The sequence below is a fragment of the Mirounga angustirostris genome, unplaced genomic scaffold (assembly GCF_029215605.1).
Source record: "Mirounga angustirostris isolate CCGP_5_RB_7025 unplaced genomic scaffold, mMirAng1.0.hap1 SCAF_5, whole genome shotgun sequence".
Lineage (NCBI taxonomy): Eukaryota > Metazoa > Chordata > Mammalia > Carnivora > Phocidae > Mirounga > Mirounga angustirostris.
In genome coordinates, this window is record NW_026991713.1 from 170149794 (window position 1) to 170170664 (window position 20871).

Consider the following 20871-nt stretch of genomic DNA (forward strand, 5'->3'; position numbering starts at 1 on the left):
CCAGTGCCTCCCTCTGTGCTGATGCAGGAGCCAGCACGAAGCTTCCAGATGCGTTCAGCTGTTAACCTCGAGAGCCTCGTTCTGTCTCCCAGGGCAGCAACATCAAGTGCATAAGCCTGTAAAATGACCGCCGAGCTCGCAAACCCTTACTGTTCATTTGATCTCTAGAAAGCTGGCTGCAGGAGATAGAATTCGCTCCCTGAGGTTCTAAGTGTTCTCGCCGAACTCGGTGAACTCGTTAGTTATTCTGCACATCAGGGAGATTTTTCATTTTCTTCCTGTGGGCCCCCTCCTCCTTCTAACAGAGTCAAGTCCAAACCCCCAGCCCTCCCTGGTGGCCTTACCCGGCCTGCCCCCCGCTGCCCTCTGTCTCTGGTCCTCTGCTGGTCCCTGCTGGGCTCCTGCTCCTCGGACAAGCCCAGGTCCCGGTCTCCTGGGTCTCTTAAGGCCAGGCTCTCTGAGGCCCTTCACAACTGAGCCATTCACAACTGAGTAGGAATTAGCTGGCAGCGAACAGGACTGAGCCCCACTCCTGGCACGCCCCGGGGGGCCCGCAGAGAAAAGCAGACAACAAGGGTCCTGGACGTCAGTCACAAGCTTTATTGTCTCGAGCACGGACTCGCCACACTTCAACAATTCCACTTTGGGGAGGACAAGGGGGCGGGAGGGCTTGGGGATGGGGCACGGCTGAGCCCACACTGGGCAGGCGGAGACGCTCACAGGCAGATGGCTTCTTACCACCTGCCAGCAACCCTGGGGGCTCAGCCCCTCCTGGTGCAGGCCTTTGGCTGTTAGTAGACTAATCAGTGCCTCCTGTAGGCGGGGCGAGCTGCCGGATTTTGCTGGAGAGAGTAATATTTAACTCTGGGTTAGGCCACTAAAGCATCGCTTCTAGACTGTTGTTAATAAAACCGCATGCGAGAGCTACCAGAAGCCAATGGGGAAGTGGGGGGCCGATGGGACGAACTGGCTGCCCCCCCATGGGCTGCGTTTGGGCAAGGATGGAGGCCCCCCGGGTTGCTCCCAGGGCGCAGACGGCATACCCGTCCTGGTGCGCTTCGGAAATGCCTCGATGGGGTTTCTTCCTTGACCTCCTGCGAGGGGAGGGCCCCAGAGTGAAACTCTCCCTGACACAGGGGAGGTGGAGGCAGGCCCCCTGTGGGGACGCTGAGGCACAAGGCAGTAACCTATGGGCCCTCCAGCTGTAGAGGTTGATCTACTGGCTTTTCCCACCACCCACAGGCCTGGAGTAACTCCGCCGGGCTCTCGGGGCAGAGGGGAGAGGTGGTTAGATCTTTTCTCCAACGTCCCTTGGGCTCTTCTCTTGGCTGCAGGGGACAGGGCTTCCAGGGCTCTGGGCAGGTGCCTGGTAAGCAGGGGGCTGTTGGTGTAAGTGCCTTCTGATGAATGGGCCTGGCACGCCTGTGCCTGAACACTCAGCCACGCGTACCTGGGTGTCTATGCACACAGCTGGGCTGCAGGAACGTGCGCAGCGCGTGAGGACACGGCACTGCCGGGCCGGGGGCTCGATCCCGAGACCCGAGCGTGTGCATCTTCTGGCTGCAAATGCCCCGCCCCCATGGCCGCGCATGCGTGCGGGACCTCTGGGCGGACGCCAAAGTCGGGGCGTGTCTAGGTCAGAGGCTGCCTGGCTGTGTCGGCCGGTGAGAGGCCCGGTTTGGGGAACAGCTAGTCCGCCCCGGGGACACCACCTGGCTGACCGGTCAGAACATGCCTAGAGCCCTGGGTCTGGGCTCCCCCGCAGCCCCCCGGCCCCAGCGCCAAGCCAGGTGTGGTGGGGGATGAGGGGAGGGGCGTCCAAACTTTCCTAATACTGTGGCTCCTGGCCCTGGTGGCAACCCTCTGGCCAGCAGCTTGGAGCTACGTGTGAGTTGGGTGCTGGGGGGGGGGGGGGGGGGGGGAGAAGGACCTTGTCCCCCCCCAATACCTTGAACCTGGGCCTCGCTGGGCAGAGGGGCTGAGGGGGTTTGTACCACTGTTTGTGGGGACAAGAAGCCTGGGGGCTGCAGAAAAGGGGGTCCCCGCCTGGCTCCCGAGGACTGGACTGGCCTCCTCCATGCCTAGTGGGGCCTCCTCTGACCCTTTCCCGGGACAATGGCTCTCTGGGGTCTCAGGGGAACCCGGGAGAAGGAGGAGAAAAAAGGGAGGGCAGAGACATGCCCGGGGTGCCAAAATGGTCCTCAGGGCAGCTCCTTCTGGGGAGGGGGGGCCTGGCCAGGTCACCTCGGCCTCCCCCAAACAAGCTCCAGAAACTGCCGGGGGGTCCAGGGTGTCCAGGCCGAAAGTCCCGGGGACCAGGCCAGGACTGTACCGCTCTCTGTGGAAGGTCGTGCTTGAGGAAGCCTCCTGGTCCGGCAGGGGGGTCGGGGGTGGGGGATTGTCCGAGGCAGTGGGCACGTTATTGTTACAAACACTGTTCTTGTCTCCAAAGTGACAGTCCTGGCCCCTGCCTGGAGGGGGCGCCGCCGGGGTTCCGGGCGCCGCAGGCTGCAGGGGTTCTGGGGTGGACCGGGCCGCTCCGCGGTGTCCCTCGGGGTCAGTGCTTCTCCTGGAGGGAGCAAGGGCTTGATCAGCAGGTGTCTCCAGGAGGGGTGGGGGGTCAGACAGGAAAGGGAGTGGGGTGGGCTGTGCACCTGGGCCAGGTAGCAGGGACAGCATAGGCAAAGGTCTTGGGGCAGAAGAGTCTCTCTTCTGTGTTTGGGGCTTGAGGAGACAGGAGGAGGGGTGGGCGCAGTTGAGGGGAAGAGGCGAGAGCAGACGGGTTTTACAAATAAAACTGCTGGGCGCCTGTGTGGAGGCACTGAAAATGAGCTGAGACTCCGGGCCTCAGTTTTCATGTCTGTAAACTGGGACAGCCCCATGTGCCTTGTGGGGCTGCTGGAGGGACAAGGCCACACGAAGGATGGACATGACCCATCTCCCCTGTTGGCAGGTCCGGTGCAGGGTCCCCCCCCAATCCCTCCCGGCCCCATCGCTCTCTCTGCCCCTCCCCCACAGGCCTGACCCCTGGCAGATTCTGTGGCCAAGGTTCTCCCATCTCTGGGTGAGCACAGTGGCTGGGGTGGGGGGGGGGGGGTGGGCGCTCCACGGTCCAAGATGGAAGGAGGAGAGTTCCTTCCCCTGCTCTAGCCTCGCCCCTGCAAGGTCCCACCGCCAGCCAGGGACAGAGCCGTGCTAGGCTCCTCCCTCCTCATCAGGCAGGCACCTGGGACTCAAGCGGGTGTCTGTCACGCTGTGGGGAATGCCTGCAGTTAACTGTGCAGTGGGGCATGTTAAAACATAACAGCCAAGGGGAGCCTGGGTGGTGCAGTCAGTTAAGCCTCTGACTCTTGATTTCGGCTCAGGTCATGATCTCAGGGTCATGAAATCGAGCCCCACAATCATGCTCCATGCTGGGCATAGAGAGACACAGCGAGAGAGCGAACACAAGCAGGGGGAGTGGGAGAGGAAGAAGCAGGCTTCCCACGGAGCAGGGAGCCTGATGCGGGGTCCAATCCCAGGACCCTGGGATCACGACCCGAGCCGAAGGCAGACGCTTAACGACTGAGCCACCCAGGCGCCCCTGCACACCCCACCTCTAAACAAACAAAAAAACCCAACCAACCCCTCCCCACACACAACAGTCAAGCAAAGACATGACAATCATGGGAGTCATGGGTGCCCCTCAGGCCCGTTAGATTCTAGGAAACCAGTTTTACACCCTCAATTTTATAAATTACAGAATTTTCAGAGACCATTTAAGGACAAGAAAAGATGCTTATTTTTAAAAATATTCGGAGAAGGGGCGCCTGGGTGGCTCAGTCAGTTGAGCATCTGACTCTTGATCTCAGCTCAGGTCTTGATCTCAGGGTCCTGGGATCGAGTCCCACCCCCCCCCCGCCCATACCCAACCTGGGGCTCGAACTCACAACCGCGAGGTCACGAGTTACACGCTTTTCAGACTGAGCCAGCCGGGCACCCCACAGGGTTGTTTTAAACAGCGAGATCACCAAGAAAAAGCATGAAAATGGGACAAACACGGCACCAAAAAGACAGTGGAAAGGATGCTTATTGACTAAGAGCTGGAACCGGGAGGCGAGCATCATCTGGTGGGACCTCTGCTGGGACTGTGCACGTCGGGTGACTCGAATTTTTCTCCACTCCGCACACGTCCGTGAATGACATAAAAGGGCCGTGAGTATTGATTTTGGGGTCACAAGTTTTATCAAGCAGGTAGGTTTGCAAATAAGGAATCTGCGAATAATGAGAATTCTGTACATGTACTCACACACACAGAAAAGTTCAAGAAGGGTATCACTTAAAAGTGTCAATCCAGGTCATCTCTAAGAGTATCTTCTATTTTGGGTTTTTCTTTTCCCCCAGAAGTTTCCTAGTAGGCATGTAGAACTTTTATTATGAAAGTTTTTGAGAAAGAGAAACAAGGTGACAAGCAGATGAGGGCTGAATGGAGGGTGACCACCCCGACTGGAGAGCCTCTGGCACAAAGCACCTTTGTAATTTGGGTGGCTTTTTAGGGTTTTTTTTCTCCCGAGAAGTGTGAGAGGGCCATGGGTGTGGCAGGGGGGGTCCCCGGGGGCCAGGGCGTCCCTTACCTCTTGTTTGTGGCCCTTGTCTTGCTGATGGATGCCATTTGCAGAACTGGAATTGCTGATGGCCTGTTAAGAGTCCCAGGCAGGGGCTGAGTGAGGGTCACCAGGCGGCAGTTCCCGGTGTGACCACTAGAGGCCGCCAGAGGCTCTTCAAAAGGGGCGGGGGGAGCGTGGTCCCAGGACCCCAGGAGATGGAGGCTGTCAGGGCACGGCTGCATCCCCAGCTTAGTCTGAGCTCCTCAGGATCAAGCCACGTGCCCCCTTGGGGCCCCAGGGCTGAATCTCTCACCCGTTCAGACCAGGGATCCCAGGACTGGGCCATCTTCCCGAGGACAGCGAGTGTCCCTGGTCAGCCCAGCACTGGTCCACGGCTCACCTGGGACTTGTCTGGGCAGCTCCTCATGGCCTCCATGAGCTTCTCCACCTGCTGAGCCTGGTCCAGCGCGTCCCGCAGCGCGTCTTCTGTGCTCATCAGCTGGTGCTGCAGCCGTTCAAGCTCGGGCGCCGAGGACGGGTCAATGAGGGAGTAGCGCCTCTGGTCCGACAGGGACTTCTCTTTGTCCTGGACACAACAGGGGAGAGGAAAAGCATGCGCGTGAGCGTGTCTGCACGCGTATGTACGTGTGTGCACGTGTGTGCTGGGGGAGGGCGGTCTCTGCTCTAGGCCCGCCTTCTGGCCCTCCTCGTCTCTGGGTCAGGCCGTCCTCCCTCACTCCGGGGTCCCCATGGAAGTATCTGGGAAGATCCCCTGCCCTGAATTCCCAGGCTGACAGACGCTCCCCATTCTCCAAGTCCTGAGATCCAGAACCCCCTCCCTTCTTTCCTTCTTGTGGCCCCCACTCCCTCCACACTGTCTTTATGTGGGTCCCTTCTCTTCACCCCCAGACCCACAGCTCCATCACCTCTTACCCTCTAGCCCATCTGAATTCCTCCTTGGAACCCTCCTCCCCTCCCCAACAGGACATATGTCACTTTCAGCTTGCAAGCCTTCCACAGCTGTCCCCTGCCCCCACCGTGGCACCTGGGATGCACCTGCCAGCCTCCTTGCTCCCGCACAAACCTACTCCGCACCACCCCTGGGCTGGGGGCTTCCAGATCCTTCTGCTCCGCTCTCATCCTCCACCCAAACCTCTCTCCCTGCCAGGATTTTCTAACCACCAAGCCCTTCCCTAGTTCTCCTGTGGCTCTGGGGACAGTGCAGGGGGCCACGGGAGAGGCTACCTTGGGCAAATTTCCCAAACAAACTCAAGCAGCCTCTGCCCTGTGGAGATGAGCCAGAACAGGACTGTCCTCCTCCAACAGGCTCCGGGAAAGCCTCAGAGAATCAAAACTTTGAAGTCCCCACGGGCCCCAGGGCCTTGTCTTCTCCTGAGTTATGCCCGGACCCAGAGCCATGAGGACAGCAAAGGGCCCTGGAATCTGGCCTGCTGGCTAGGCCTGTCAGGATTGGAAAGGTGTGTAGCAAGTGACCCCCTGGCCCCTTGACTTCGCCGGCCCCCCAGCTGCGGGTGGGTCCTGTCCCTCCCTCCTGCCCGTGAGGCCTCCCTTCCATCTCCTCCCGGGCTGAACCCACGCAGCTAAGTGGGAGGGCAGTGAGGGGCTCCGGAGCAGGTTCCCACGGCAACAGGCCTGTCTTCCCAGAACCTGTCTTGTCCAAACCCTGTCCAAACTGACTGGGCCCTGTAGCTGGCCGACAGGCTTGTCCTGAATGCTGACCACAGGGGGATGGGTGGGGACAATTCTGTCCTGTGTTCCCAGCATGGCCCGGCTACTCCAACCCCCACATCCGGGGACTCAGCTCAGGCAGTCTCCTGTTCCTAATAGAGGAGTCTCAGCTCCCAGAAGCTCAGGGCTAGAAAGAGCTCTGTTAGGTCCCATCTCCTTCCTGAGACGGATGCGTGAATCCCCGCGGCAAAACCCTGAGGAAGGAGCTGGTTTCTGGAAGTAATCACTTCCCTGGATGGGGAGCTCACCACCCCGCAGGTCCCCATCCCTCTGGACAGCTCAGGGTCTTCGGAAGTCTTTCTTTGCACTCTGTCACCCAGACTGCCACACGGCCAGCCAGGATGTCTACAAAGGGGTCGCCTGTGGCCCCCCCACCAGCTATGTCACTGACCCTGCCCATGATTCTAGGGCCTCTTGAACCCTCCCCGTGACTTGGCTGTCTCTGGGGGTTGGTTCCAGGAGTTCGCCAGCCTCCGCTCACCCTGGCATCCCCCCCATCCCCAGGCTACCCCTTGCCCACGCACCAGCCCGGTCAGCTTTTCTCGCAGGCCCCGGATATCATCTTTGAGTTTCTGCTCCTTGATCCGCCACTCAGCCTTGTGGACCTCGCGACTCAGGTCCCTCTCGGGCCCCGGTGAGTGGCGATTGGCCTCCAGCAGCAACACTCGAAGTTCGTTCAGGCTCCTGGCAGGGGGTCGGTGGGGGGCAGAGAAAAACTAGTCAGCCCTGGCCCTCTGCTCCTACATTCCAGAGATTTGCCAGACGCGTACGGGCTGGCCTCGCTAAGGGGGGGCACTGGCTATGAAGACGGCACCCATGCCAGGAGGGGCCACAGTGGAAACATGGGGCATGAAACCATTCGGTGACAGCGCAGGAGGGGCCAGGATTTGGGGATGGGATGATCAAGAGGACTGGGCCTTTTCTAGAATGTTCTTCAAGTTTTAAAAAAAGAACAGAACATCTGTATAATGAAAAATTAAATAAAACAAAACATTCATCCAAGAGCGCTCCTGTGGCAAGACATTCTATTTTTAATTTTTTAATTTTTAAAAGATTTTATTTATTATTTATTTATTTATTTATTTTTTAAAGATTTTATTTATTTATTTGAGAGAAAGAGAATGAGAGACAGAGAGCATGAGAGGGAGGAGGGTCAGAGGGAGAAGCAGACTCCCTGCCGAGCAGGGAGCCCGATGCAGGACTCGATCCTGGGACTCCAGGATCATGACCTGAGCCGAAGGCAGTCGCTTAACCAACTGAGCCACCCAGGCACCCCTAAAAGATTTTATTTTTAAGTAACCTCCACACCCAATGTGGGGCTTGAACCTACGACCCTGAGATCAAGAGTCGCAAGCTCTCCCGACTGAGCTGGCCAGGCGCCGCCACATGCATATTAATAATAGTCTGAAAAGGGGCGCCTGGGTGGCTCAGTTGATTAAGCGACTGCCTTCGGCTCAGGTCATGGTCCCGGAGTCCTGGGATCGAGTCCCACATCGGGCTCCCGGCTCAGCGGGGAGCCTGCTTCTCCCTCTGACCCTCTCCCCTCTCATGCTGTTTCTCTCTCTCTCTCTCTCTCTCTCTCTCTCTCTAATAAATAAATAAAATCTTAAAAAAAATAAAATAATAGGGTGCCTGGGTGGCTCAGTTGGTTAAGCGACTGCCTTTGGCTCAGGTCATGATCCTGGAGTCCCTGGATTGAGTCCCGCATCGGGCTCCCTGCTCGGCAGGGAGTCTGCTTCTCCCTCTGACCCTCCTCCCTCTCATGCTCTGTCTCTCATTCTCTCTCTCTCAAATAAATAAATAAAATCTTTAAAAATAAATAAATAAATAAAATAAAATAATAGTCTGAAAAGGATATTAAAATACTCCTCTCTTGGGGCGCCTGGGTGGCTCCGTCGTTAAGCGTCTGCCTTCAGCTCGGGTCATGATCCCGGGGTCCTGGGATCGAGCCCCACATAGGGCTTCCTGCTCTGCAGGAAGCCTACTTCTCACTCTCCCACTCCCCCTGCTTGTGTTCCCTCTCTCGCTGTCTCTCTCTGTCAAATAAAATCTTTAAAAAAAAAAAATACTCCTCTCTTTTCCAACTACTTATCTACGTAAGGCCAGATTTTCGTAATATACTTCAAAACAACAAATGCAAAGACCGAATGCAGAGGAAGATAGGAGCATCCTGCTGTCTTCTATGAAGCCTGAGATTCAAGAAACTTGCAAAAATGTAACACAATGCCACTCTTTTCATGAAACAGTTTTTGTTTTGGAAAACGGTTACTTTTTATCAAAAGTGTGTTATTTATGTGAGATGCAACTGGCTTGTTATAATTTTTAAGTGGATTAAGAAAGATTTTTACATTTCTGTTTTAATTGCTAATATGGTAAATATAGAATAAATAAACAAAAGCTCTCTGGGAATCCTCCATCACTGTTGAGAGTTTAAAGGGATCCCTGAGACCAAGAAGTTTGAGAACCACTAGTCTTGCCTATAAGCTCTGCTTGGAGATCTGTGTTGAGAAGGATTCTGAGGCTTCATCTGAGCAGAGTATGGCCATCTTGGCGATGCCAGGCACTTGTCTCGCCCGCCCCACCCCTGCCCTGCCTCCGGAGCGGACTGGCTAATGTCAGGTGAGCAGGGTCAGGGTCAGGGCCAGGCGGGTCGGCCACACCGCCCGCGGCTGACTCACCGCTCCTTCCGGAGCAGCTCCTGGCTGATGAGGACCAGCTGGCCTGAGGCGTCGTGGGTCTTTCGGGACATGGCTTCCAGCTCTGCCTCCAAGCGCCGCTTCTCCTTCTGGAGGGCATCCACCTTCTTTTCTCCCGTCTTGCACTTTGTCTCCAGTGCTGAGGGTCAGCCGGCAGGGAAAGCAGAGAGAGAGGGTCAGGCCCCCCATGGGAATCTGTCCCCGCTAGGGGGGAGCCAAGGCCCGGGCAGGGAGCTGGTTTTCTCAGGGGACCACGGTGACACACCCCACTGACTGGTCTCTCTTGTCCTGCAGAGCCAGGCAGCAAAGGGCCAAGAGAACAGCTACACAGAGCAGGCCACATCCCCAAGCACATCAACACAGGCCCTTTGGTGTCGGGGTGGGGGAAGCAGGCCACCCTTCCCGAGACAGGCCCCGGGTGTTGACAGTGTCCTGGGCAAGGGAAAGCTAAATCTTCACCTTAGCTTTGGAGAGGTCTGAGGTCAACTGCCCTTTGCGGGGACCAATGAGGCCACGTGAACATGATGGGAACTAGACAGAAGTGGGGGTAGACAAGAAGTAGGACCAGTTCCCAGAATCACAAATTCCAGACCCGTGCCTCTCCCCAGGCTCCTCCTGTCCTTGTGTCCCCTGTGTCTTGCTCCCTGCTGTGGCCAGCATCCTCCCCGCCCCCCAAGTCTGAAAGCCTGGTATTTCATCTAGAAAGGAGCCGGGGGCACATACACTCTATCTGTGTGACCTATGAAAAAGTCAAGGCGAGAGATGGGGCGCCTGGGTGGCTCCTGGGATCGAGCCCCATGTCGGGTTCCCTGTTCAGCGGGGAGCCTGCTTTTCCTTCTCCCTCTGCTGCTCCCCCCTGCTTGTGTTCTCTCTCTCTCTCAAATAAATAAATAAATAAATATGTTTAAAAAGAAGTCAAGACGAGAGAGAAAGCTGATGGAACTTCAGAACACAGAGAACATAGAATTGGCTCTGGGGGAAGAAGGCAGCTGGGGTCCTCGATCATCTTACAGAAGATGTGGGGGCCACACTCTCCCACTCTCCGATGCTGAGGTGGAAGTCCATGCAGGTGGACTGGCCCACGTCACCCTCTCAAGGTAGAATGGGAGAGGGCACGTGGACCCAGGAGCCAACCCAGTCCATGCCCCCCTAGCTAGCTCAAGGCCCCCATGAAAGCCCCCCGCATCTGCCCTGCGGGCGGGAGACTTACCACTTACTTGGGCCCTGAGCATCTCGGTCTGGGACATCAAGGCTGTCACCTCTTTGTCCCTCTTGTTCAGCTTGTCCTGCAGGCCTAAGGGAAAATGGAGAGACAAGGGGCCATAATGTTCCAGGAGCAGCGGGTGAGGGTGTGGCCCTCCCACAGGAAGCCCAAAACGAGGCCACACTGGCCTCCAGGGTCCAAATCCTTCCCCACACCACTGGGTGACCCACTCTGAAGAAGAGACTCCAACACCACGTGGTCTCGGGCCATTTAACTCTTGGAGTCTCAGTTTACCTGCATGAAAAATGGGGATAATAATGGTGCTCATGTCACACAGCTGTGTGTGTTTGTGTTCAAGAGCCTCAGAACAGTCCTAAAAAGGATAATCTGCGGAAAGTGCTAGAAACACATTGTTTCCATAAGTTACTTCATAAACGTACACATGATACCCATAAAAATACCAACAAGATTTTCGCTCTTACGGAACTACCTTAGCTGATTCTAAAATCACTTGGAAAATAAGCAAGACTAGCCGAGAGAGTCTGGCAAATGCTTCTTCAGGGAGTTAAACACAGAACATACGGGCACACCCCCGAGAACTGCAACAGGGACTGGAGATGTGCCTCCTCGTGCATGTTTATAGCACCACCACTCACAATAGCCGAAAGGTGGAAACAGACCAGCTATCCATCAACAGGTGGCGGAAGAATAAAATGTGGGCATGTGATGGAATATTACTTGGCCGTAAACAGGAACAGAGCAGTGATACGCGCTACGTGAGCGAACCTCGCGTATAGTATGCTAAGTAAAAGAGGCCAGACGTGAAAGCCCACCTATGGTATGATGCCATTTGATTTAAGTGGCCAAAATGGGCAAATCCATACACAGAAAGCAGACCAGTGCTTGTCAGTGGCTGGGGGGAGGGGAGCCGGCCGGGGGAGGGACTGACAATGGGCATGGGGGAGATGAACATGTTCTGGAACTAGACAGAGGTCGTGGTGGCAGAACACGATGAACATACTAAATGCCCCCCGCCCCGAATTATTCACTTTAAAACAGTTAATTTTATGTTAATGTTGCATCAATTAAAAAAAAAAAGAGTCAAAAGAATTTTGAAAACGCAGAGCAGGAAGGACTAGTCCTGCAGTGATTAAAATATAAATAAAGCTTAGGGGCACCTGGTGGCTCAGTCGGTTAAGCGTCTGCCTTCGGCTCAGGTCATGATCCTGGGGTCCTGGGATTGAGTCCTGCATCGGGCTCCCTGCTTAGCCCCTCTGCCCCTCCCGCTCCTTGTGCTCTCTTTCTCTCAATGAATAAAAAATGTTTTTTTAAGATTTTATTTATTTATTTGACAGAGAGAAAGCGAGAGCACAAGCAAGGGGAGTGAGGCAGAGGGAGAAGCAGGCCTCCCACCGAGCAGGGAGAGCCCGATGGGGGGCTCGATCCCAGGACCCTGGGATCATGACCTGAGCCGAAGGCAGATGCTCAACCGACTGAGCCACCCAGGCGCCCCTCAAATGAATAAAATCTTAAAAAAAATAAAAAATAAAAATAAAAATCTACATGGCAGGGGTGCCTGGGTGGCTCAGTCGGTTAAGTGTCTGACTCTTGATTTTCGGCTCAGGCATGATCTCCGGGTCGTGAGATTGAGCCCTGCGTCAGGCTACCTGCTGAGCGCAGAGTCTGCTTGTCCCTTTCCCTCCCCCTCTGCCCCTCCACTCGCTCTCTTTCTCTCTCTCTCTCTAAAATAAATAAAATCTTTAAATCTGCATGGCACACACGACCGTAAGAAAAGTCAAAAGACAAACCACAAATGGGGAAGAAAATGTCTGCAATGTCATATATAAAGAGTTTCTAAAAACCAACAAAAAGATCAACAACCTACTAGGAAAAAAATGAGCAAAAGATGCAAGTAGAACACTGGACATGAAGAAAGAGAAAGGCAAGTTGAAGTTGCACCAGATAACATCTTTCACCGCTGAGATTGGCAAAGATCACAAAGTGTGATGAAATATCTTGCTGGCGAGGCTTGTGGGGAAATATACTTTCAACCACAGCTGGTGGGAGTTAAAGTTGTTTGAACCCCAAAGAGGAGAAGGTAATTTACTGAGGCAGTGTTTGTAATAGACAAAGGCTGGAAACAACCCACAATCCATCAGTAGGAAACTGGCTAAACACACGACAAGAGCTCCACATAAAGGATTATTCTGCTCGTGGAAGAGAATGTACTGATAAGGAACAGACTGGAACAGTCTCCAAGAGGCATTGTGAAATGGAGAAGAGAAAGGGGCGGAACAGCATGGGAGGCGTGACTGTGCTACCTAGGTGTTTGTGCATAAACAGCTCTGGAAAGGAACCCTAAGTCGGCCAACACCGTGCCTTTAGGGAGGGAACTCAGGCAACAGGGCACCTTTTGCCGGACGCTGCCCTTTGACCCACTGGAAGTTTATACCTATTTAAAAAATAAAGTTAAAGCCAAGCAAGTGACAAGGGGCTTAGCCCAGTGCCTGGCGCTTCATAAACCCGAGAGCCCAGGGTCCCGCCCAGCCCCGCGGCCACTCACCCTCTATAGTCTCCTTCATCCTGACCTTCTCCCCTGAAATGTCGTTGGACTCAATCATCTGAAAGAAGAGCCTGGTAAGGGGGACGCTCGGCCCCTGCGCCTGCCCCCCGCCCCAGCCTGCCGAGCCAGCACCCCTCACCCCCATACAGGCTGGCTCTCAAGGACTCGATACGGGGGCAAGGAGCACAGATGCTCTCCATCCTGCCCCCCCTGACAACAGAGGACCCTCTCCCCCCCTTCCTGCTCCCAGTGTCTCTGAAGGCTGTTTGGGCAGCTACCCCGAGAACGCCTCCCACCCCTTCCTTTGTTGAAAACGTCTATTATATTAAACAGATGTCTCTTTCCCTGGGACGCCCACAGAGATTAGTCCTGAAAATCTGTTTCCATCATCATCCAGAGGCAAAATCCCCGCCTTGGTTTCTCATCCATAAAACAAGCATCGGCTGCCATAGGGCAGTTCCCGGAGCGACTTCAAGAAATGCTACTTCCTCTCCCTCCAAGACTTCTTTTTAATAATAAACCCAGAAGCCAAAGAAGAAAAGATCAATTAAGAAAAAAAAAATGTGGATGGCAAACATCAGTAGGCTCCCCACGGCTCCTTGGAAAAAGTGTCCAGCCTCCTGCCCAAGCTGGCTGTCCTCTGGGCCTGCAGTTCGCCAGTCTAACACTGTGGGGCAGCACAGAGCTGAGCAGGCAGTCACCTCCATCAACCCGCCCCTCATACTTCTGTTCATACATCCCAAGCCCCCTTTTTAAGTTTCAGGCAGTTGCCCCTGCACCTAAACCCCTGCATCCGGGAGTCATGTGAGTCCAGACCGAGGCTCCATGTGTGTGGCAATTGAGAGACGGGCCTTCCTGAGGTCACTGCCCTCTCCTTGGCCTAAGGTCTGTGATTGAGGGGAAGGGGGGCATCCTGTAGAACCACAGCAGTCCAAAGCCTCCTCTGCTAAGGGACTCCCCATGCTCTGAGCAGCCAAGCGGGTTGCATGCACACAAGCGACCTCTCCCCTCTGCCCAGGATCCCGGGAAAGCCCTTGCTAAAAATGGTCCCTCCCAGGGCACCTGGGTGGCTCAGTTGGTTAAGCGACTGCCTTCGGCTCAGGTCATGTTCCCGGAGTCCCGGGATCGAGTCCCGCATTGGGCTCCCTGCTCAGCGGGGAGCCTGCTTCTCCCTCTCCCACTCCCACTGCTTGTGTTCCCTCTCTCGCCATCTCTCTCTGTCAAATAAATAAATAAAATCTTTAAAAAAAAAAAAAAAAAGGTCTCTCCCTTGGAGAAGGGGGCAGAAAGGCTGCCACAGTGGGACGCAAGGGGGGGGACACCGGCAGAGCTCCTTCTACAAAAAAGGCACCTGTCCTTGAAACTCCTGGAAGTTATTCTAGTGTAAATGCTCAAGGGGAATTGGACGCCCAGGGAGGCCCAGGGCCTGTATACAGGCAATGATCACGCTGCTCGCTGTCCTTCATCTAGGATTTGACTCATGTCATCCTGGGCACCCTCAGTCGGCCCTCCAGGAGTGGAGCTGGGCTTGACCTCTCCCGCTGGTGGGCAGGAAACCCTGGGAGAGTTTCTGCCTCAGTCTTGCTTTGCTCATCTGTGAGACAGAGCCAACACCGACCTTGCAAGGGTTAAGGTAAGAAAAGGCAACGTAGGTCCCTGCACAAGGGTTTGGTGGTCAGAGCTACTCAAAAGGCCCTTCCTGGCTGGTGTGGACACAGCCCACACCACCCGAGGCCTGGGCCTCCCCAGCGTGCTGAGCTGAAGAAAGCCGAGCTGGATGTTCGGAGGACTTCTAGATTTGGACCAGAACCGATACTGTAGCAACAGACGCTCTAGAACTATGCCCCTCCAGCCTCCCAGCGCCCACTCGGGTGACCCACGACTCTGGCCGTTGGTTGTTGCTCAGTCTCAGCAGGACTGGCAAAGGGGGCTGCCCTCAGGTCACCTAGGTTGGTGCTTGTGTTGGAGGTGTGGGACCCCCCCGCCCCGGGGACAGGCAGGGCTTGCCCTCCACACCACGTGAGCCCCACGGAGCTCCTGGTGCTGGCGCCCTGGGGAGGTCCAGGAGCCTGCCCAGTGGGACATGTCTGGGAGAAGCGGGGGCCTGGGGATTGGGAGGAAGCCTGTGCCCTGTGCTGAGGGACGCATCTCTCCAGGCCCGGGTTGTGGGGACCCAGCTAGGTCAGCTCTGACCACCTTGGGTCCCACGGCCACCCTGCCCTACCGATGGAGGATGAGGGGGGCCCTCTGTTCTCGCATGGGCCTGGCTGGGACGAAGGGGTCCGCTGACACTGGGGAGCCCGTCCCCGCACCTCCCCGCATCCCCCTCCCCCCGCAGGAGAGGTGGCCGCCTACGTTGCCGTGCTGGGACAAGCACAGGGACTCAACGGCCTGCAGTCTGTTTTCGGCCACCAGAAGCCTCTCCCGCAGCCTCTCGGCCTCCTGCTTGCTCTGGGCTTCCGACCGCTGCAGCAGCTCGTGGTCCAGCATCTTCTTCTCAGCCAGGGAGATCTGCTCCTTGAGGAACTCGATGGCCTGCGCTTGGCCCCGATACTCCACGTCCAGCTTCTCCAGCTCGTGCACCCGCAGCTCGGCGTCGCGGCGCTGGTCCTGGGCCTCCTGCAGCTGCAGACGGTGCTGGCTGGCCTGCATCTCCAGCTGGGCCCGCCAGTTCTTCCGCAGCCCGGCCACCTCCTCCTGGGCCTCCTGCAGCTTCTGCCGCAGCCCCTCCTTCTCCTTGACGTGCATGGCGGTCTCGATGTCGTGCTTGGCCCGCAGGTTGCCCAGCTCCAGCTGGTGCTCCATCTTGATGCCCTCCATCACGGCCTTCAGCTCCCCGATCTCCTTCTGCTGGGCACCCGGGCCCGAGTTCAGGGTGGCCTTGAGGTCCTCCAGGGACTTCTGGTGGTCCGAGGCCAGCGAGTCCAGCTTGGACTTCCAGTTGTCCATGAGCCCCATGTTCTCGCTGGTGGCCTGCTGGACCTTGGCCTTGAGGTCCACCACCTCCTGGGCGTACTTCTCGTTGGCCGCCCGGAGCTTCTCCACCTCCGCCTGGTAGGCCCGCAGCGCCTTCTCGTACTTGTCCCGCAGCGCGCCGCTCTCCCTCTGGCGCTCCTTGCTGGCCGTCAGCAGCCGCTCCCGCAGCCGCAGGGTCTCGGCGGCCTCGGGGTGCTCGGCGGGCGGGGGGCCCGAGTGCAGCAGGCACTGCTGCAACTCCTCGATCTCGCCACGCCGAAGGTGCAGTTCCTCCTCCAGCTGCAGCACACGCGACTTCTCGGCCACCGTGGTCAGCTACCGGGGAGAGAGGGCGACGCGGGTCAGCGGGCCGGCGGGCCGGCAGGGGGCCGCGGCCGGGGGTGGGGGTGGTGGGGGCGGTTCGCGGAAGGGAAGGGTGCCCACCCCACCCAGGTGCCGCCTGTCCTTGGCCGCCCGGCCCGCCACAGCCTCCCGAGACACTCCCCTGGCTTGTAGCCTGGTGATGCAGGGACTCGATGGTCCCTGCGGCCCTGTGTGGCTTGGGACAAATTGGTGGTTAAAAGAAACCACCTGTTTGAGGGCCTGGCTTTCTTTAGGAGGGAATTTTGCATTATCTGGCTCGGGGAGGGGCCCCAGCCAGAATGGGTCGATTCACTAGAAGGGCTGTCTGGAGGGGATGGCCGGAGAACGGTCTGGTTTAATGCCGAAGGCAGAACAAAATTAATGCTCCCAGACCCGCCTCCTGATGGATAACTGAGATCAGAGGCTCCATCCTCCGAAAACCCACCTGGATCACGACAATCACGGCTGTATTTGGAAACAATACAAGTTTTAAATCTTTTCCTAACTTAAAAAAAAAAAAGTTTGTTTCTGAAGGTGACCTTAGTTCCGTAAGTCTGTTTTTGTCTTTATAATCAGGTTGAACCCCAGATCAAGGTGCCTCACGGCGGAGGGCTCCCGCCTGTCACCCCTGACCGGGTCGGTTTCTGTAAGCAGCGTCCGTGCACACGCGTGCGTCCCGCACAAGCACACACGGTCACCCCACAACGGCCAGTGTGTGCAGAGGGACCCCTGTGGGTCTCCAGACACGCACACACATGCACATGTTCACTCGTGTGCTGAGGCCGACCTGCAGAAACGGACCGTGGCTCGCCCCAGCCTCCACCCTGCTCAGATGGTCTGAACCAATCACCGCGAGCCCGCTGTTGAGCTCCATGGTCAGAACTGCAGCTGGGCTGGGCGGGCCAGGTGCGGGGATGTGTGCACCTCCACGGGGGGCCGGCCCCGGGGCAGGCGTGGGGGGCGCGGAGGGCCAGCCCGGCCCAGAACCTGGCCCTGGGACTTGGCGGGACCTCACCCCCAGCAGAGCTTTCTCTGATCTATTGTAACTCAACAGCCCCACCCCTGGGTCTGACACAGAGTCTCATGCCCTAGGGACACCCCCACGGCCCCCAAAGCCCCAGGTCCTTCAGGCTAGCCCCTCCCGCCACCAGAATGAAGACCCCCTAAGTTAGAGAAGCCTGGATCTGCGGCCCCCCCCCCCGACCTCCCGCCTTCCTCAGCCTCCCCAGCCTGGGGAGAAGGGAGGTGTGGATGGGTTGTCACCGCGCCTGCCCATATATAAGGGGCAAACCGTTCCCAAGAGGCCCCCCATTTCTGAACATGACAAAGCCTTGTGTTGGCAGCGCATGGGGACAGAGGGCGGGGGAGGGCCTCGCAGGACATTCCCAGCTGGTGGGACCATGAGCTGGGGTGCAGTCCCGAAGACCCCCTCCTCGCCAACAAGCGTCACGTGGCAGTGGAGTGGAAGCGTCCCTAAACCTCGACTTCCCTCCTAGAAGGGGCGCAAAAAAGGCGAAACACAACGAGGATAGCAGCCAAAGACAGAAAATAATAAAACAGAGAAGCCGAAGGAGGCGCCGGCGGCCGAGGCGGGGTTACCCTGTTGTCCGCTAATTCTCGGAGGAGCCGCTCGGCCTGCGCCTTCTCCAGTAGCAGGCTCTGCTCCAGCTCCCCGATGCGTGCGTGCTCCAGCTGCGTCTGGGTCTGGTCCACCCGGGGCGGGTGGGGAGGCGGGCCAGGGGAGAGGAGTGCGGGGCAGAGGAAGCCAGAGGGAGAGAGAGACAGAGAGAGACAGAGAGAGAGAGAGAGAGAGGCGGCGTCAACTTCCGTGAGCAAGACAGGAGAGCAGGTCAAGGACAGGAGGTGGCTCGGGGACAGAGGAGGTCTGGGGAGGTGGGCCAGGCTGGGCCCTCCAGCGGCCCCCCCCACCGGGTCCCCATCTGGGTTTGTTTAAACGCCCCCCAAGCCACCCCACCCTGAAGAGGGTGGTAACAGGGCAGCGGGCTCCCTCCTGTCTCCCCTTGCGGCCCTGGGGAGGGGCCCCCGCCTATTCCTGCTCCCCATCGGGCTGTTGCTCATTTTCGGCACAGGATCCTGACACTGCAGGCCCCGGGATGGACGGCTCAGTAAAGGAACCCAGGACTCCTGGCCCCCCAGGCCTGAGCTGAAGGTGCAGGAACCAATTGAATGGGAAGGTTTTAAAAGATATCTCTACCCCATCGTGATTCTGCTGGCCTGGCCTCCCTGGTGGAGGCCAGGCTCTGACACCCACTGCCCTGCCCCGAGCCCGGCGTGTCGGTGCCCATCCCTCAGGGCCCCCGCGGAGGATGCCTGGTCTCCCCAAAGCACAAGAACGCTTTTGTTCTAGCTTCCCACGCTAACAAAGCCCGCCGTTCTCGGGGCATCCAGCCTGGCATTTGGGTTTCTCGTAACAGATCTGCAAGGGTGGCAGGGGCCAAGGGTGCTGGCTCCAGGACACAAGGGCAATCTGGAGACCAAGTTCATCGTGGGGAGAAGCCAGGGGTTCCTCCTCAGCCTTCAGCCTCCAGGAGAAGCGAGTTCCTGAAGGAACAACTAAAAAGGTTCTCTGTCTCTCTCTCTCTCAAGAGGGCAGCACGCCACAGTGCTAACAAGCAACCAGGCTCAGGCTCTTCCAGGAAATTACAGGCTGACAATGGTGTCTCGAAGTCAGCCCCTGGCAGGGGGGCGGGCGGGGAGCTCGTCCCCACCCTCCTCTCCCAGAGGGTGGGTACCGCAGCTCGGCCCAGGACCCACGCTAGGTGGAGCATGATCATAAATGATGACTGGTGGCTCCACGGATAAGAAAAAGCCCCCAGCCTCACAATTCCAAGTTTCACTTGGTATTCCCAAAAGGACTCCCCCCGCCACCGCCCTGCATCATCCCCTTTCCAAACTTTTAGCCTCCTGGTCTGTAGGTTGGGGTCTCCATGGGGACACGGGGAAATCCAGCGGACTTGCTTCAAGTGCTTGCTTAATTAGATAAATTCAACCACAGGAACGTGGGGGGATGGAAAACAGCCTCGAAGGCTACATTTTGGGTGGGGTGGATGATCGGGCCTTCCATCCGCTCCAGGGACACTGCAGTGTGCAGGATCCTGTGCCGAAGTGAGCAACAGCCCGATGGGGATGTGAGGACTGGGGCCACCACGTTCCTGCTTCTCACGCTCAAGCTCCCGGGAGTTGACGTTCATCAACCCACGCCCACGGTCAAGGTGCTGGAGGCCGTGTAAGGGTGGATGCAACTTTTGTCTCGTGCGCTAACTTTACAACCCAACCCCCGCATAGAGGGTGTCTCGGCAGTCTCTCCATCTCCATGGCCGAGAGGGGCAGCCACAGACTTCCAGCAGCAACATGTATCATCGAAGGAGGCTCCCAAAGCGGGGGACCCCCACTTCCCTGCCGCAGCTCAAATCTGGGAGCTCGGCCAAGCCTTGCCTACACCCCGCACCTGCCGCTCAGCCTCTCCTCGCAATGTGTCCACACGCCGGGGAAGAGCAGACACTGCCCTGGGATACCCCTTGGGTAACTGATGGCTGGAATTGTTATGTGGGGGAGATTCCCCACCTGCACTAGGGGCTCCTGGAGGTCAGAGGCATGCGTCACTGCTCTTGACCTCTCTTTAGTCCTCACAGCGCACAGATCAACAGAGAGCTGCTTCTGAGTTCACAAGCCTGGCGCTCCCTGTTACCACGGGTCCTCCCATGCAAGTAATCAAGTGACCCAATGGGTACTATTTAATTAACAAAATCGTAACACGTAAGCCCTGGATGATTGATTAATCAACAACAGCCAAATCCCAGTAAGGTCGAGCCCCCACTCGGATGGGAGAGGCACACACATTTTCACGGTGCAACGTGGCAAACATCCGTTCGAGAATCAGAAAACCTGTCTCCAGCCTGTGACCTGGGATTCCCACCCTGGGAGAAGCACCTTCCCCGTGATCCTGCCCTGTTTCTGGCAGTGGGGACATAAAGGTGGATGAGACAGACAGGGTCCCCGCCCCCCAGGGGTGTACATTGCGGGGAGGGACGCAAACAACAGAGGATTTCAGGTTGTGGTTGGAGCTGGGAACAGGGCTCAGGTGAGGGGCACAGGGGGTGGACGTAATATCGAAGAGGCAGAGGTGGCTTCTCTGAAAAATATTGCGGAAGGTGAGGCCCGAAGGAGAAGCAGGATTCAGCACACGGAGAAGTTCAGAGGCAGACAGAGCTTGGGGCGTCCAGGAACATGGGTGCACAGGGTGGGGTCCCCAAGGGGCTCCTCTGGGCCACTCTGGAAGAGCCTACCTTTACCTGGGGTCGTGGTGCCAGATGTGTGAGCAGGGAAGCGGCAGGGGCTGGTTTGCCTCTTTAAGACATTTGGTCAGCGGTCTGCTTTACAGTAACACGGAGAGGGGGCTGTGGGTGGTGGGGGGGAGAGCTGGAACAAGATCGGCCATGAGTTGATAATCACTAAAGCCCGCTGACGGGCCAATGATGAGAGTTCATCATACCTTCTTCCCTACTTATGTGTAGGCTCAAAATTCCCCAGTGTTAAAAATCCCAAAGCTGTATTTTTAAGGGTTATCTGGCTTCAGTGTGGAGAATGGGGAGCGGAAGAACACGGGAGGTGCAAAGTAGGGGCCGGCGCAGTTGTCCGAGGCAAGGTGCTGGGGTCTGGCCCAGGAAGGTGGCTATGGGGAGGAAAAGAATTTTGGAGGCAAGGTCAAGGTCAGGAGGATTTCTGATGGGAGGG

General features: G+C 57.2%; 1 protein-coding gene across 10 annotated transcripts in view; it reads right to left on the reverse strand.

Moving 5' to 3' along the window:
* Window positions 1–580: 580 nt before the first annotated feature.
* Window positions 581–20871, reverse strand: part of CLIP2 (CAP-Gly domain containing linker protein 2) — a 73338-nt gene continuing 53047 nt past the window's right edge. For 5 of the 10 annotated variants that reach the window (XM_064593094.1, XM_064593097.1, XM_064593098.1 and 2 more), the window contains 10 exons: window positions 17716–17820; window positions 15154–16089; window positions 12799–12856; window positions 10242–10325; window positions 9014–9170; window positions 6860–7019; window positions 4987–5172; window positions 4614–4676; window positions 4289–4390; window positions 581–2569 (listed from right to left, as the gene is read on the reverse strand). In XM_064593094.1, the coding sequence (XP_064449164.1) occupies window positions 4328–4390; window positions 4614–4676; window positions 4987–5172; window positions 6860–7019; window positions 9014–9170; window positions 10242–10325; window positions 12799–12856; window positions 15154–16089; window positions 17716–17820 (1812 nt within the window). In that variant the 3' untranslated portion in view covers window positions 581–2569; window positions 4289–4327. Of the gene's footprint in view, window positions 2570–4288; window positions 4391–4613; window positions 4677–4986; window positions 5173–6858; window positions 7020–9013; window positions 9171–10241; window positions 10326–12798; window positions 12857–15153; window positions 16090–17715; window positions 17821–20871 lie in introns of those variants that run through there. The other 5 variants (XM_064593100.1, XM_064593102.1, XM_064593099.1 and 2 more) reach the window with 4 other exon arrangements.